This window comes from Sturnira hondurensis, unplaced genomic scaffold (assembly GCF_014824575.4).
Source record: "Sturnira hondurensis isolate 20B ecotype Veracruz unplaced genomic scaffold, ASM1482457v3 Scaffold0006496, whole genome shotgun sequence".
Taxonomy (NCBI): Eukaryota; Metazoa; Chordata; class Mammalia; order Chiroptera; family Phyllostomidae; genus Sturnira; species Sturnira hondurensis.
In genome coordinates, this window is record NW_028079127.1 from 10,084,600 (window position 1) to 10,103,202 (window position 18,603).

At 40.2% G+C, this 18,603-nt stretch overlaps 1 protein-coding gene across 2 annotated transcripts in view; it reads right to left on the minus strand.

The window, feature by feature from the left end:
- The window catches only part of LGR5 (leucine rich repeat containing G protein-coupled receptor 5), a 151,822-nt gene that overhangs the window by 13,709 nt on the left and 119,510 nt on the right, over positions 1–18,603 (minus strand). For both annotated transcript variants that reach the window (XM_037049446.1, XM_037049445.1), the window contains 2 exons: positions 18,241–18,306; positions 17,231–17,302 (listed from right to left, as the gene is read on the minus strand). In XM_037049446.1, the coding sequence (XP_036905341.1) occupies positions 17,231–17,302; positions 18,241–18,306 (138 nt within the window). The remainder of the gene's footprint in view (positions 1–17,230; positions 17,303–18,240; positions 18,307–18,603) is intronic.

Below are 18,603 nucleotides of genomic sequence, written 5' to 3' on the forward strand. Positions count from 1 at the left end.
ACATGGCTCACCTCTTTGTACAACCACATCAAAATTACAACAAAATATAGAACAACCATCACTGAGACCTGTCAGAAATTGGGTTGATTGGAAATCTGACAACCAAGGCATTAAAGAAAGCATGACCATCCAGACTGGTAGGAGGGGGTGAAGACATGGAACAGACAGGTCCCTCACCCACGTGTAGTGGATAAAATATTCAGGAGGGATATCTTGGGAGTGAGGAGTCCCAGCCCCCCAGCAGGCCCCCAGTACAGGGTTCCACTTCCAGGAAGATAAGTCCCCACAACTTCTGGCTGCAAAAACTAGTGGGGATTGAGTCAATGGAAGAAACTTCTGGAGCTCCAAGCATTTCCTTTTAAAGAACCCACACACAGACTCACCTACTCAGACTAGTTCCTTCTGGGCTCCAGCGACAGAGTAGCAGCTTAAAAGGCCCCAGTTTCGTATGGGGAGAAAACTGAGATGTCCAATCGAGGTGAGCTAATGCCATTGTCCCTTTTCTGAAACATTCCCCCAAAGAGCCAGCAAGCTGGTACCATATCTGAGACTACAGCTTCTTCTCATACCTCTTCTTCTCAAACTATTTCAAAAAATTAAAGAGGAGGGAAGGCTCCTAAAGTCATTGTATGATGCTAGCATTATCTCGATTCCAAAACCGGATAAAGACACTACAGAGAAAAAATATAAGCCAATATCTCTGATGAACATAGAGGCAAAAAACCCCAGCAAAATATTAGCAAACTGAATGCAGAAATACATTAAAATGATCATACAATGTAATCAAGTGAGATTTATTCCCGGGAGGCAAGGCTGGTACAATATCTGCAAATCAACTAATGTGATATACCACATAAACAAAATGAAGGATAAAAATCATATGTTCATGTAATTAGATGCAGAAAAAGCATTTCATAAAATCCAGCACCCAGTTATGAGAAAAACTCACAGCAAAGTGGGACTAGAAGGAACATACCTCACCATGATAAGGCCATATGTGATAAATGCACAGCTGGTATCACAATGGGGAAAATCTAAAAGAGATCAGGAACAAGACAGGGATGTCCACTTTAACCACTCTTCTTCAACATAGTACTGGAAGTCCTAGCCATGGCAATTAGACAAGAAAAAAATAAAAGGCATTCAAGTTGGAAAGGAAGAAGTAAAACTGTCATTATTTGCAGATGACATGATATTGTATACAGAGAACCATAAATTTCACCAAAAAACCACTAGAACTGAAAAATAAATTCAGTATAGCAGAAGGATACAAAATAAATATGCAGAACTTGGTTGCATTTTTATACCAATGATGAACTATCAGAAAGGGAAACCAGAAAACAATCACATTCACAAATGCATAAAAAATACCTAGGAATAAATTTAAACAAGGAGATAAAAGATCCGTACTGAGAAAATTATGATACTGAAGAAATTGAAGAAGATACAAATAAATGGAAGCATATACCATTCTCATGGATGGAAAGAATGTCACTAAAATATCTACACTACCCAAAGCAATCTTAACATAGTTCCTATTAAGATACCACTGGCATATTTCACATGAAAACTCCAAAATTTATGTGGAACCACAAAAGATCCTGAATAGCCACAGCAATCTTGAAAACGAAGAACAAAATTAGAGGTATCACAGTACCTAATATTAAGCTATCCTACAAGGCCATTGTGTTGCCACCCTTCAAGGCCAAGCAGATTCATGGTATTGGTGCAGATGGAAAAATATTCATGAAGCTTTTGGGATGTCTGGCATGCCTTTATTCATGGGTGGGTGAGCCACACATGCCACAGGCTGTGTGTCTATCTGGATGTCTCATGTCATAGCTCTTGCTTCCCAGTGTGGCACCCATTGTGGGACCTGACTCCTTGCTTGTCTCTCATCATCATCACCCCCATCAGGGAGTCCCTACCTGTTCAAGTACTAGAAGGGAACAAAGCCCGCAAGATGCCAGAAATTACATAACATAATTCTGCCCATGCGAGCTCACTTCATGTTATGGGAACACTTTATTGGACCCAGTCTCAGGGCCATGAGAACACTAGTTATCAGGTGCCTCTAAGGCTATGGGAACACTGCTTCCCTTAGCTACCCAGACACCTGGGCGAGGAAGCCAGACTGCCTCCATTTATCCTACAGCTATAGTAATCAAAATAGCATGGTACTGGCATAAAAACAGACACATGGGTCAAGGGAACAGCTAGAGAATCCAGACATAAACCCACACCTTTATAGTCAATTAATATATGACAGAGGAAGCAAGCACATGCAATGGATAAAAACAGTGCATTCAATAAATGGTACTGGGAACACTGGGCCAATATGGTACTGGGAACACTGGGCCAATATATTCCAGAAAAATGAAACTAGACCACCTCTTATACCACCACACACAAGAATAAACTCGAAATGGATTAAAGACGTCAATGGTAGACCTGAAACCATAAAAATCCTAGGAGAAAATAGGCCACAAAATCTCTGACATCGTTTGAAGCGGTATTTTATTGGATACATTCCCCTAGGCAAGGGGAAACGATAGAAAAACAATAAACACATAGGACTACATCAAACTATAAAGGTTTCGCACAGCAAAGGAAATCATCAACAAAATAAAAAGACAACCCACAGAATGGCAGAACATATTCACTAATACATCTGATACTAGGTTAATATAAAAATTTATAAAGAACTCACAAGATTCAACACCAACAAAAAAACCTCAATCCAATTAAAAATGGGCAAAGGACCTGAATAGACACTTCTCCAAAGAGGACATATAGATGGCCAACAGACATGTGAAAAGATGCCCGATGTCACTAATCATCAGAGAAATGCAAATTAAACCCACAATGAGATACCATCTCCCACCTGTCAGAATGGCTGTCATCAATAAATCATGAAACAAGTGCTGGCAAGGATGTGGAGGAAGGGGAACCCTTTTGTACTGTTGGCGGGAATGCAGACTGGTGCAACCGCTGTGGAAAGCAGTACGGAGACACCTCAAAAAATGAAAAATGGATCTGCCTTTTGACCCAATGATTCCACTCCTGGGAATACATCTGAAAGAACCCAAAACACTAATTTGAAAGAACAGAAGCACCCCTATGTTCATGGCAGTGTTATTTATAATTGCCAAGATATGAAAGCAGCCTAAGTGTCTATCCATAGATGAGTGGATAAAACAACTATGGGACACTACTAGGCCATAAAAAGAAAATTTAATCCTTTGTGAGATCATGGATGGGCATAGAGAACACTATGCTAAGTGAATGTAAGCCAGTCAGGGAAAGACAGATACCATATGGTTTCATTCATATGTAGAATCTCTGAACAAACTACACTAACCATGAATCTAGAGACAGACTCATAGATGGAGAGCAAGGCGATAGCGAAGGGTGGGAAGGTTAGTGGGTGAAGGGATGAAGGAAAGAGGAAAAAGGACTCATGGGCACGGACAGCAGTGTGGGGATTGCGGGGCAGGAGTCATGAGTGGGCTAAATGGTCATGGAAAAACGCAATAAAAATACATTCATTTCAGAATGGGAAAAAAGAAAAAAGACAAATACCATATGATTCCACTTATATTCGGAATCTAAAGAACAAAATCAATGTACAAATAAAATTGAAACAGCCTCATAGATAAAGACTGATGGTTGCCAGATGGATAGGGGTTGAGGGACTGGGTGAGAAAAAGTAAAGGAATTGAGAAGTACACATTGGTTGTTACAAATAGTCACAGAGACATAAAGTACAGCATAGGGCACATAGTCAGTAATTTTGTCATAACTATGTATGGTGCCAGGTGGGTACAGAAAATATCGGTGGAACACTTTGTGAAGTTTATGACTGTCTGACCCCTGTGCTGTCAACACCTGAAAGTGATATAAAATAATATTGAAGTTAAACTGCAATAAAAAATAAAGATGTTTTTTCTAAAAAAAAGGACTGAATCTGCATTATTGGACTTTTCTTTTTGCATATATGAAGCCCTTTATGAAGTCATAACTCTTTTCCATTCTGTAGGAGCAAAAACTGAAGCACTGGCCTCAGACATACCTGGCTTTGAATCGAAAGTGCCATCATTGTGTGAACTTGACACATTACCTGACACTTCTGAGCCTATTTTCTCAGTGAGACTGTACAGGTAATTCTAACTTCTGGCAGTGGTATCGCAAATAACAGGACCAAATACATCTTGGGTATTTAGAAATAGTAACTATTATGTTAATGGATCATTGATGCAACAATATTAAACAGTTTTCTAAGAACCACGCACTGTTTAAGGCACAGAGATTGCGGCTAACTTCCTGACATCTTAGTCTTCAGGGAGACAATAGTCTTTTACATCGGTATTCAGGTTGGGTGGAGCTGGTGGGAATGGACAGGACTTTGTTTCAGAATCATGGGTTATTCTCTTAGCTTCATTATGTTTCCTGACAAAGTGCTCTAATAAAATGATATAATCCCAACCTCTCTCACCTTGTAACATGAAAATTAGGCGATGGTGTAGTTGTTCTCCTGCATAGAGAAACCCTTAGGGAGGGGGTGGAACATAAAGCTGTCGGTGGAATAGCAGGTTATTATCTTGGTGTGGAGTGCTTGTGAATGCTGCTTTTGCAGTTGTTTTCCAACCACCTTGCCTGTTTGTGATTAAGGTAATAGTTATACCATGCTAACATTCCGCTTTGGGAAAAATGTAAATAGATATTTTCAACACCTGTACCACTTTTATAAGTAGATAATTATCTGCCTACACCTGCTGGCTTGGTGTGGCAATGCAGTCAAAGCCATTTCCACTCATAAAAAAACTAGAATACAGCTCAACGTGCTCTTTTTATTCTTCCATAGAAGAATGGAAATTTTGCAAAGAGCTGGGTAGTGTACATCCCTAGCAAGTAAAATGAGCAAGGGTTTAAGGGCACAATTTCCAAGAGGAAGCTTCAGTCACCTCATTATAACTGGTTGACATTGTATGAAATTTTATTTGGCAAAGATGTGTCTCAAATTACTGGATAAGAATGTGGCTAAATATTTCATGTATATGACTTTTGAGTAAATTAAACTTTTAAGTACTGAGTAAATTAAACTTTTAAGTACAAACTCATTCTATTGTTAATTATTTTTAATAAACAAAACACTTATGTCTTTTAGGTAAACTTAGATTACATATGTATTAACATTTTGAAATTCAAAATTATAATTTCAAAAATACAAAAATAAGAAAAAGAACAATTCACATATTAAATGTGTTTTTTCTTGGATTGGGTTATTTTGTGTTTTTTATTTTTTAAATGTCTTTACATTGTTGTGCATTTTCTAGGGTCATATTCCAGCAATAAGCATGAATAGTCTTTATAAGGAGAAAAATTATATAAATTAAAAAGTAATATATATACTACACATTTATATTATAAATTACTTTATAATATAAATTAATTAATTTTAATTTTAAATTAATTTTAATTTAAATTAATTTTATATAAATATTTTAAACATAATAATAATAAACAAAAGAAAAAATAAAAATAATGTGGACGCTCAAGGTTGGCTTGAAAACAAGAGTTGGAGTCATCTGATTTACTTTGTTTAAACTTCGGTCATTACATCAACTTCATGCTTTTTTTGCTAAAATCTGCATGTGACCTTTATCATCTATATAATTTAAATGTTATAATTTCTATTTTACTTCAAAAAGCTTAATTAAAAATGAAATGTTATATCCCAATTCTATATGAAAAATGATCATAATTTGCCATGTAGTAAAGTATAAAATAAATATAATTAATTTAGTAATATTATATTCCAGCCAAATACCATTTCTTATTCAAAGGTTCTGATCCTGAGGTTTGTTCACTTTTTGTTTAAAAAAGGAAGATTAACAGGAGCTTGAGGGGATTAAAGATAACCTAGCTGCAAACTGAGTTTCTCTTTGTAATAATTAAAAATGCTAAACTAGAATTAAAAAGGAATCAATTATGAAAGTGTGAATCTATATTACTTAATCTTGAATCCCTGCTACTTACAAACATTTCCTATGCTGTCATTTCCTAGTACTTTGGGAACTACTGGTCTGAACCACCTCAGGCAAATGGAGTATTAGTGCCTTCTAAAAGATCTTCAAACTTAAGTTTTGTTCATTATTCTTTTTTTTTAAGCTTTTAGTTTTTATTTTATTTTTTTAAAATTGGGGATAATTCTTTTTTTTTTTAAAGATTTTATTTATTTATTTATCTTTAGAGGGGAAGGAGAGAGGGAGAGAAATATCAATGTATGGTTGCCTTTTGTGCGTCCTCTGCTGGGGGCTGGCCTGGAGAGAACCAGCCTGTAACCCAGGCATGTGCCCTGACTGGGAATCGAACCGAGATCCTCTGGTTCGCAGGCCTGTGCTCAATCCACTGAGCTACACCAGCCAGGGCTTGTTCATTATTCTTTACATTGATTATTAAGGTGACCATACATCCCAGTTCAATCCCCTTCCTACTTTACATTGCTGTCCTAGCATAATCACTAATCACATTCCCTTTTACACTCTAATGTGTCCTGATTTGGGATAATTTACTGTATAGTCGCCACACTGATGTGCATCTGTCTATCATTTTCTGAGGCCCTACTCTGGCCCTGGCCCTGTGACAGCAACTGGAAACACAAAGGTGAGTGAGACAGATCCCGGTCCTCAGAGAACTCAGGACTGGAAGTTCCTGGCAAGGAGAGGAAGGGAACCACTTAATGACAACACAATGTGATGAGAGTCCCTCATAGGTCAATGTCATATGCCGCTGGGATCACAGGGGGACAGATGAATCAAAGGAACACCACAAGCGCTCCTCAGTGAAAAGGGCAAGATCAGTAAACCAGACCAATGAATTAGCTCCACAGAGGCAAGAAGGTCTTTCCCTTTTAAAGCAAAATTTTAAAAAAGATTTTGTTTTTTCATTTTTAGAGAGATGGGAAGGGAGGGAGAACGAGAAGGAGAGAAACATCGACTGGGGACCCAGCCTGCAGCCTAGGCATGCGCCCTGACTGGATAACGATGACCTTTCAGTTCACAGGCTGGCACTCGATCCACTGAGCCACGCCAGCCAGGACTAAAACAACGTTTTCATGTGCATTCCTGCGTGTTCAGGGAACTGGTGTGGTAAGGGTCAGAGTGGGAAAAACATGCCCTTCCCCCGCTCCTATTCTTCATTGGTTCCAAGGCCTAAGAAAACCCGCCCTGCCTGGTGAATCTTGTAATATGTAGAGACAGATAAAAATGGTGGCAGAGTATGTTACTTCCTTGCTTAAAACCCTTCAGGGGTTGATCAGCATTCTCAGAAAAAATCCCCACTCCTCCCCATGGCCCACAGGCTCTGCACGTCCTCTGCAGCCACACCTGCTGCTGTTCCCACCCTAGTTCGTTAAGCCTTGGCCGCCTTGAAAAATGCCAAGTTCATTCTTTCTTTATTTTGTTGTTCAAGTAAAGTTTTCTGCCTTTTACTTCCATCCCGGCCCGCCCCCGCAGCCCTCCCCAGCTCCCTCCTGTTTCCACCCCGTGCTTGTTTTTGTCCATGTGTCCTTTACACTTGTTCCTGCACACCCTTCCCCTTTTCCCCTGAAATTCCCTCCCCTCTTCCCTCTGGTCACTGTTAGCCTGTTCTCTATATCAGTGTCTTTGGTTATATTTTCCATTTGAGCACTTTTCTTTATCTCTGCTGTTCCCTCTGCCTAAAGCACTCTTTCTCTAGGACTTTCAAAGTCTGACTTACATAAAGGGCAGGCCCAATTGCCCTTTGACACCATCAGAGAGGGAAGTAAGCAAAGCCAAGAGGTCATGAGAGATGATTCCTGCTGAGGTCGCAGGGCAGACTACCAGCTGCAGAGAACAGAGACCTCTGCCTGCTTCACTCACCCACTGCTGTGCCCTGGTGCAACAGGCCCAGCTGCTGGGGGCTGGTTTTCTTCCCGCGGAACCACATTTTTTGCTATTGGGGAGTTCCCATAATAAAGTCCAAGTAGTACGTTACTACACCCTTCTCATGCTGGGAGATGCACAGCCCCAACTCCGTTTAGGGAGGATGAAAAACAGAGTTTCCAATATATCTCTATGGGGTATCAAGTTTATTACAGAATTTGGAAGGACCAACTGCTTTAATAAGAATGCACACAGTTGGTTGGAGCATTGCCTCATACACTGAAAGGTCAGGGATTTGATTTCCGGTTAGGCCACGTACACACTTAGGCTGCGGGTTTGATCGGGCGCATACAGGAGGCAACCTATCAATGTTTTTCTTTCACATCAGTGTCTCTCTCTCTCTTTCTCTCCTCCCTCGTCTTCCTAAGATCAGTGGACATATCCTTGGGTAAGGATTAAAACAAAAAAGAACCCACACAAATAGGGAAGAGAAGACAAGCAGGGAAGGGAAGAAGGCCTCCAGAAGAAACAATCCTGCATGTAAAGTTTCATTCAGGTGGGAGCTCAGGGGCCTCCAGGCCATCCTCCAAGCTCAGCATACATTTTTGATAAGATGCTTCTGAAGGCCGGGAGATGCCAGATATTCTCCTGCTAGGATTCCCGGGAAGAGACTACCATGGCAGTTTGCACATTTCCATTGTCCACTGGACCAAGTCCTCTCACCCAGGGGCCCTACATATACACAGGGTCTGTTTTGGGCACCATTCTCACCCACCACTGTCTGTATCCAGCCTCTGGCTGACCTCCCGCACCACTGACCAACCTCCCTGGAGCTCAGCCCCTTCAAGGTCCACATTTAAAATACAGGGAATGCTGCTCAACCTCCCTCAGAGTCTTTGACTGTGGCTCTGTCTTGGCTGTTCACAATTTTGTAAATTCTGTTGTCTTGACTCTTATGCTTTTGGGATGCTGCTTGTTCGTGGATGACCCACGGCACCTCAGTTTTAATAGGAAACTGAAGATACTCCTAGTCACTCCTTGCCAGCCCCGGCTGTGGCCAGAGGAAGAGGCTGGGGTTGCACCATCAGGCTGCCTAGCATGAAGGGAGTTTTCATTGCGGCTGGTTTCTCTGGGGCTCCACCACTGGGGCTGCTGCTGCTGCTGTGGGTGGAGAGGGAGCCCCCAGGGCCACGCTCGAAGGCTGGGTTGTGGGAATGGTTGTCCTCAACCCCAGGCTGGCTCAGGGACTGGCAGGCTCTTCAGTCTTCTGCTCCGATGGCTGAACCTCCTGGGATGGGGAAGGACTGCAGTTGTTGGATTCAGGGGAGGGGGCAGGGCCTTACCAACGAGGCGGCCTTTCACTTTGGTTTTGTGATACTTAGGATCAGGTGCGTGCCCACCACTTTGTCATATTGTCTTCCTGTTACTGACTCCTGGGTCTCGCTTTGCTCAAATCCCAGGTTCTTCATTACTGAGGGTCCATGTCGTCATAGAGCAGCTTGCTGTAAGGCCTGACTTTCTACTCCAGGCCATGTCGAACCATGGGTTTCATTATACCCTCCAGGGTTCTTCTTTTGTGGGGTGGAGGGTCGTTAATTTTTTTAAAAAGTTTTTGATCTTCTATAGACCTATAGTGTGGTATATGGAAGTGTCCACTCAGAGTCTGCTGCTTCACTTTCCACAATTCCTCTCCCACAAATGGCAAAGTCCTGTCACTTGCCTGTAAAGAACTACCCCCAGGCTCCACACATCAATCCCAGGGTCATCATAAGTTTGGCAATGGAAGACTCTGGGGCGACATAAGAGAGGGCGCCACAGAACATACTCAGCTTATGGCCAGTAACTTACTACTGCGGCAAAGTCTGCAAGTTTGCGTTCAGCTCAGCACCTGTAAGTATATTTTCTGTCTCCAGGTGTCTGTGGATGACGCCCCACTGGTGGCAGTTCACTGTACTGCCGATAGGAGCTGCTGGGGGATGGCTGGGGTCTCCTTCTCAGTCACGCGGCTGTGGTCCTCTGGAGAATTAAACAAGGCTCACATGCTCCATGAAAAGGAATAATGTTTCCTGTGTGGCAATCACCTAAAATAACTTTGTGATATTTGGGTGATTAACCTCTTCATACAATGGACTTTTTGAAAAAGTCTAGAGGAACCAACTCTGTTCTGGTCAGAATGTGCTGGACCAACCTCATCCTGGCCAAGCTCCCTGCCAATGGTGTCCAGGAGCTTGTAATGGCCAATATGAAGCTCCATATTGGCCGCGTTAGGCAGAGGCAGCTACAAGTTCATTTCCCATGGTGACTTGCTAGCTGCACTGACTGTACTATCCATGAATGCTAACTGTGCTCACTAACTATGCTAACAACACTAACTATACAAACTATGGTAACCAATACTAACAATGCTGATACACAATACTAAAAAACAACGATAGCTATACTAACTATACCAAATATACTAACAGCACTAAAAAGGCTAACTACCAATAGTAATAAATAATGCTAACTCTATGAACTATACCAATACTAATTATACTAACTAAAAAAAATTGCTAAAGAAAAATAAGAAAAAGAACAAAAACATTTGAAAAATGAGAAAAGAAATATTGAGAAAAAAGTGATATGAAACAGGAAAAAATGACAAAAGAGAACAATAAGAAAAATTAAAATAATAAAGAAAAATATAAGAGAAAGAGCAACGATATAAGAAAAAAGGAGAAAAAAATAAGCTAATTAGTCCAGGTCTACCAGATCACCACAGATTAGCTTCCTGCACTATAATGGACAAAAACCTCAGCCTGGCCAGGGTCTTATGTAGGAGTGGCTTGTAACTCCATCACAGTGGTGTCTTATGAGGCCAGAGCAAGAAATGGACCATCATAAACCATGGGGATAAACCACTCTGATTTTCTCACTTTTTGGTCTTAAGACCCCTTTACTCTGGGGAAAAAAAGAAAAGGATACCCAAAGAGCTTTTTATGTAGGATATTAAAGATTGCTATTGACTTTATTAGAAATAAAAGTCTGTAAAATACAAAAACATAGAATAAAAAAGAACGACTTATTCTCATGCTCCAGGTCTCAGTTTAAGCGCCACCTGCTTAGAGCGGGCTTCCCTGATTCATCCCTCCCCACCTGCCTCACCAAGCTCGTCACACTTATCATCTTCATAGCGCTGAGCTCGTGCCTGATTCTTGCTTATTGTCCGTAGGTCTTTCCCAGGGAGGCTGGAGTATGATTGTAGTGTTCGTGCTGTTTAGCACAGTGAGTGGCAACAAAATAAGTGTTTAATACATATCTGTTGACTGGATTAATAGAAGAGTTTGGGAAAACAAAAGAAGATATGGCCAACTACTTATTTAATCAAAGTAATACATAAAAATGAAAAAAAAAAAAACCCCAGTCATGTTCTGTCCTCACTCAGCTTTTGTGGCAGATAAGACGGGAAAGAGGGGGGCTGGGGTCTGGGTTTCCAGGTGTGTGGGTGCTTGATGAGGCCGAGGAAAGGCCAGCTGGCCTGAGCTTGCTGATCAGATCAAAGATTGTTGGTCCCTCCAGCAGTACTTGTCGAAGCATACAATGAATTTGGATCTGCAAGGAGGCTGCATGGTATTTTTATGCTTTGAATACCCATCTCCAGATTACACAGGAAGGACTTCTCACAGGACCTTGAGTAGGCCACTTAGGTAAATTTCTGTGTTACTTAAATGAACCATCTTTGTGGAAGAAGCGATGATGAGGCTTGTTCATTTACTTTTGTAAAAACACTTTGAAATTTGTGGAGAAAAGATCCTGCAGGGGTACAAAGGGTGTGGGAATATGTTGGGTCATATCCTACCCTTTCATGGAGGCGGAGAGGGAGTGGGGAGGCTGGGGGAGCCTCTGGCACATTATATTTCAAATTAATCTTTTATGAAATCTCCCTGCTTTTGGTACATTGAGTGTTTTAATCACATTTATTATTTAATCACATTATATTATTCTAGTAATTATTTTTTTTCACATATCTTACCTCAAGTCTCGGTTTTGTGTAAAGGGACTCGGTAGAGGGATTTGCCTGTGAGGCTTTCCCTCTATAGCATTTATCGTGGGTATCATCATAGACGCCTGTAATCAAACCAGGGCACCTATCTACTCATTTGCAAGTTCTTTTTGAAGGCAGGAGCTACAGTGTGTAGGTACTTACTGATGGTCTAGGGTATGTAGGACACTTTACACAGCAGTCTTCTAGTCTCATTGGCCACTACGTCTTAATCTTACTCATTTCAGCATTCCTAGGTGTAGTGTTGTGTCTCTTTGCAAATAGAAAACACCCTATATACGTTTAATGCACAAAATAATAAACAGTATACATGTGGGTGAAATTGAAACACTGAGTATAGCTCGTTAGTGTAGTTTGTTAATTTTTACCTTACATTGGTGATACTAAGTTCCTAAACATGACAGTGTGTTGCTGACCTTATTTGGACCCAAACTAGGTCATTTCACAATTCTAGACAGATGTTTACAAGTTACAGTCAGAGATTAGAATAAGCTCAGGAAGGAGAAAAGAGACAGAATTTCAAAGAAAGCTGCCAGGCCATGAGTTACTTATATCCATTTATAATTATGGCATTAATAGTTATTTAAGAATGATACCAATAGAATAGAATATTTTCTTGGCATAATAATCTCTTTCAGCAAGGAAAATACAGATTCAAAGATCAGGCATTTCATGTAAAACTGTCAGGACAAAAGTCAAGCTTAGAAAAAGAAAAGAGAAATAGGCAATGATCTCTTTCAATATGCTACATCAATTATACACTTGCAACAGTGCCCAATGACCATGGAGCTTTTGAAATGTTTTTCTTGACTTTATAATTTTGCTGACTTTGGGAGGGGAGTGGGCAATAAATAATTTTATTACTTGTTCGCAGCAGTAGGCAGGATTTATTGGCTTTTCCAGAAAGAGGGCCGAGCTCCTTGACTTTTTCAACAGATCAGACAAGTCCTGGGTACTGATCCTTCCAATCTTGATGTTCTTCCTCTGCTCATCTTACCTCTTTGGGATTTTCTTTAACTGCTCTACCTCTGAAGTTTCTTCTTTCCCAGGAGATAGCTGAGCCCCTTGTTATAGCTCAGAGGCCATGATAGTTGAGTTCTTTCCAGGTCAAGCATTGAATGCCATTAATGAGTGCACACAAACTCATTCCTGGGTGCTCCCCAGACCATATCCATGATCCTGCTTAGATGAACAGGGACTGTGAGTCCCACATCCAGCCTTCGGACTTGGAATTTCTTCTTGTCTCCTCATATGTGCACTGTGTGAATGGAGTGGAGCTAGTCTACTCATTGGACTCATTGGACTCATTGGCTGCTGAGTGCCCTAGCTCACATTTCTCCTTTTCATATCAAAGTATTTTTAGCTTTTGAGCTCATTATCTTATGAGATGCCTATCACTTCATGCTGGCTTGAAAGATGGACTGTAAAGTCCCTGGGGACTGGTTTGTTATCTTCTGTTCCTCTGACTCATCATCTTGACAATATAGTATTGAACATTATGATGTAATAGAAAACAGCTGAACCACCAGATTACTCTGGGTGAGGCATCCAAAAAAAAAAAAGACTAAGGTACTATAAAGAAAATGTTTGGCATTTCAAAAATAAGCAGCTTTTTGCTGACTGCAGGGTTTTCTCTGGCTTTTGACAGGACACCTAGGAGTTCTGTTTGGTTGGCAAAGAGCCTGATAATCTTGACCTGAAAGAAAATAACTCTTTATCACCTACTCAGCCAACATCGTATATTTACTGAGTAACCACTGAGTGCAAAGCATGTCATACTGCATATACCTGCTAAGAAAACACATATTTCTCTCCAAGAGAAGACATACTTTAAAGGATAAATCCAAACAAATGGAAATATACATTTTTCAGTCACGTATATGAGCACAATGCAAATAGATAGTTTTTTTGGTAAATAGACGGGGCTCATTACAAGCTCTACAAATGGACACATCTTTGCATTCGGGTACTGGTTCTATAAGGTGTGTCAGAGTCGCCTACATTTAAAAATGGCATCACAAGTTTTCAGCAACTGAGAAAAGGAAATAGGATGCACCATTTGTTTAGAAGAGCATCACAACTTGATTCTGGTCAGGCGGCATTTATGTTCATGTCTAACCTGCTAACCTATTGACTGTTCTCATAACAACATGCTTAGTACCTTCTTCTAGGGTTCACCAAAGTTTTCAGGGAGGAGTGCGGTATGGTAAGAGCAGGATTTGAGACATTTGAACATGTCATACTGCCTCTTGCCTTAAGACTTCTGTAGATGTTCGTCCTTGGGCCTGGAATACTCTCACTTCCTCTTCCACGTGTTGTGCTAACTCCTGCACTTGACATCCAAGAGCAGCCATCACTTCCTTGAGGACGTTTTCCTTGACCTTGCTCAACAGGGCAAACACTCCATCTCTTCCTTACGTGCTCTATGACAACATAGTCCTTTCCTTCAAAATATCTATCATAGTTGTGAATTTACATTTTTAGTTTGATATTTTAATCACTTTTTTATCTCACTAAACTGTGCAAGGACAAAGATTGTTGTGCATATTTGCTCTCTAATCCCAGCACCAAGCACAACGCTGTGCCCATGTAAGACAATTATTTGTTAAATAGATGAGTAAACGTTAAAATAAATATATGTATATCTCACAATTTGGGTTTTTAGGGTCTCATTCAGCTTTTAATAGAATATCATCATTATTTTCCCACCTCCAGACCATATCCAGAGCTTTCTAATCTCGAAGGCTCACAATCTGATGACATGCTCTCCTCCAAAATATTAGTAATTCATAATTCACATGTGATTTTCAGATTTCAATGAGTTTTAACACTCATTTCTACATTTCACTCAGTTTGCTGATGAGGAATGTGAAATTCAAAATGCCACATAAACAAAACACAAAGTTAAAGCTAGAATTCTAACCACTCCACAGCTCTTAGAAAATCTGAAAAAGGAAGGAGAGGATCTGAAAATTGAGTCCACTTCTGAAGGCCCATGGGGATCTATAAAAATAGAGATAGCTCTCCAACCCCAAACAAAAACAGATTTAATTTATTAAAAGAGTTTATGTTATTTTATTAAAATTGAGTTAGATTGGGTCACATAGTTATCTGACCAGGGAGTATATCTCATCTAGAAGTGTAAAAATGGTAAAAAAAAAAAAAGGCATTCATTCCAATTTCATGGCTTAGACAGCAACCCTCACCAATTTCTCCATTATGTACCTGTTTTGTGCTTATTCTTTATGCTGTGTAAATTAACATACTTTCCTGTTCTCTGTTTGTCTATGCAATGCAATTTAGCACTCCACTACCCCACTGGCTCTCAATGTTTCTTATGTATATCTTTAGTCACAAGACTAAAGTAGAAATATGTAGGAACTATGTCTAAGCACGACTGAGCGCCCTGTACTCAATGGTCTTATGGGTCATTTGAGCTGGTCACCTCTTCTTACAGAAGTCATTGGGCAGCAGTCCATCTCAAAAGAGATGACTGAGAAACAGCACAGATTTTGAGTATTGAGTTAGAACGGCAAAAACTGCAGTGCTGATCTTTTGCTCAGAACATGTGTGAAATTCTTAACAAATGAGAGAGCTACTGCACTAGACCCGGAGATAAGAAAATGAAAAAGTCCTGTCATTTTCAGGTAGGGTGATCTACCTGAAAGTGATCTACCTGATGAAAGTGCAGAGGGTTGAGTTCTGCAGCTGAGAGTGTGCAGAGCGCCTCAGAGATTCATGTTCTCACAGGATGGGTGAGGGCAAGTTGGGAGTGGGGAAGAATCCACTGGGCCATAAGACCAGGAAAAATAGTGTCTGTGTGTCAGGAGACTAGGAAAGCATGGGTGAGAGATGAGAGTGTTCCAGGAGGTTGGGAGCAGGTTTTAAAAGGTAGTGCTGGGAAATTATCTTGATCTTGAAGACATAGGAGAATAAGTTTTTTGAAGTAGAAAAGTAACACAATTCCATTTATACTCAAGAAAGAGTCTCTTTGGAGAATGAGATGAGTGGGTAGAGACTGATGGTGGAGAGACTGTGAAGGAGGATGGTAGGGCAATTCAGGTGAGTGACTCCCTCAGCCTGTGGTAGGAGAGTGGGTCGGGGAAATGAAGTTGGCAGAGTTTGGTGAGTCACTGGAGGGGAGTTCTAAGGGGTGTGAGGAGTTCAGGGGACTTAGACTTTTGGCCTTCAGAATCTGTATCACATTCTCTTGGTATCTTTAGAGGTCAGTCTTTTAGTTCTTTTATTTATGTATGTAAATATATAATTTACTCATAAAAATATATATTTTTTGTGACAGCAATTGATTCTGCTCTCTTAGCAAATGTCAATAATGCAATATAGTATAATCAACTACATCAGCCTTAAAAAAACCCCCAAACTTCTGACTTTTGGAAACAACCAGAACTCCAACCTGGTGAATTAGGTAGGAAATAAAAGTAAGCAATATATTCTTGTATTGCACTTATTTAAAAAACTAAAAGAACCTCACAAGCTGATTTAGACCGAAAGTAAGAAAAAGACAACACAATTAAATGAAAAACAAGATGGTTTTTAAATTTTTTGGAGGAGATTCTTACAGGTGAATGTAAAATGTTTTGAAGAATGGTATTATTTTATGAAGGTGTAGTTTCTTAACCATTAAGACTATAATGAGGGATGGGTGAAAAAGGTGAAGGGATTAAGAAGTACAAATTGGTTGCTACAGAATAATCATAGAGATATAAAGTACAACATAGGGAATTAGCCACTAACACTCTGATGACTGTGTGTGGAGCCAGATGAGTACGAGGTTTATCAGGGTGATCACTTAGTAAGTTACAGAATATCTAATCCCTGAAGTGTACACTTGATACTTATATAATAATGTATGTCAGCTGCTACTGAAAAGTTAAAAAAAATGATTAAAAAAAAAGAAAAACTGTTCAACCACCAAAGAAAACATGGCAGAAACATTTCTGTGGCCATTTCATATTTGTATGCAAACAAGCCCTGACAATCCAGGCCGTAGATAGTGACAGGTTTTGTCAGCTATTCAGCAGGGTTGCCCCCTTCCTCTTTATCAAAGTTTCCGTTCTGCTGACTGGCAGAGAGCAGAGTGCAAATTTGCGACTTTTGAATATATTTCTGGAAAGGATCACGAGTAAAATATTTGCCTTTTCATAGCAAATTCATTCAAAAAGACCCAATAGGATACACATACAGTGAAAAGAAAGTATTAAGGGAAGACTCAAGGAAGAAAGTGCGCTGCAGGGGGAAGGTGCTGGAAGGCAATACTCACAGAGACCGGAGGCTAAGCAACTGCTGGAAAGTGTCACCCTTAACTTCATGGATTTCATTATGTCGCAGATCTCTGAAATGACAGAGTCCCAAAGGTTGATTTCAGTCACCTGTTTCAAAGGTTAGTCTTCAGAGAACTTGTACGGAGTGATTACCTTGCTCTCGATCAAAGACACACATACAATGAGACTATCAAATGACCTTTAAAATATTTTCGTAAAAAGCACATTACAATTTACACACTTAAGTACTGTTTTTTTCTCTTTCAAAGCAGCTAGTGTCTCTGAGTGAATATGAACCTATCCTCCAAATGCCGTCTACACTGAAGCACTTTAAGGGCGCCTCTCTTGGCTCTGCCTTCTGAGCTTTTCTTGCATTTGAGGGTCTTCAGGAGTTTCAAATCTTTACCTTTCAAAGATGGATTATTTTTCCCCCTTAATTGTCCAAAGGCATTCAAAAAATATTAAGTGGGAAAGGATAGAGGGTTAACATTGTTTTGATCGAAAACAAAGTCTCACTATACTGCAATAAGGCTGATGTTTTATGGAGGAGGCAATTTTAGGTGAGGAATTCTGAAGTGTTTCCTGTGTAGGAAGCATCAATGGCACCTCAAATACAGCAAATATGGTACCTCCTCCAAAGACGACTCTTGTGAAACAAACGTACCAACAAACGTTCCAACAAACTCAGGTCCCTCATATGAAAAAACACCACTGTGTACTGGGTAGACAAGGCTAGCAAAATTCCAAAGTTCAAACAAACCTACACCATTATTACACCAAGTTCATGATAAAAAAGGGAAATGCTTAGTAAGTGGTCTACTTATCATACAATGCATGGTAAAATAATATTGTCTGTTTTCCCAACCTATTCCCATCCTACACAGTCACGCCTTGTGTGTGTCCAAAGGGAACACATCTAATATCCCCCTAGCGACCCCTGGAAATGTGGGTTTGGGCTCCTCTTATTTTTGCTAGGAGACTTAGAGACTCAGAGACTCTATAGACATACATTTTCTGAAGCTTTTGGCAGACTGAAAAGCTGGGCAAATCTTCCAGCAGGTTGTAGGAGAGATCTCTGAAAAACAGAAGGCACAGAGAGAATATCTGTTACATGCTAATTGTAAGGAAGCACGCTTTGCTCCCCTTCCCCTCCATGACGGGGTGTCCCCGACGGCCGGCACTGAACAGTTCTCCCTTCTTGACCTGGGGTGGGTAGTCGCCAGTATAATTGGACTAAGCAGTAGATTTAAATGTTTACTAACATGTAACTATTATACTTCTTTAATTTACTTAAATAATTTACTTAATGAATTTATTTATGTTTTGTTAGTGATGATCTCAATGTTCTAGCTGTTATCTTACTGAAATGAGT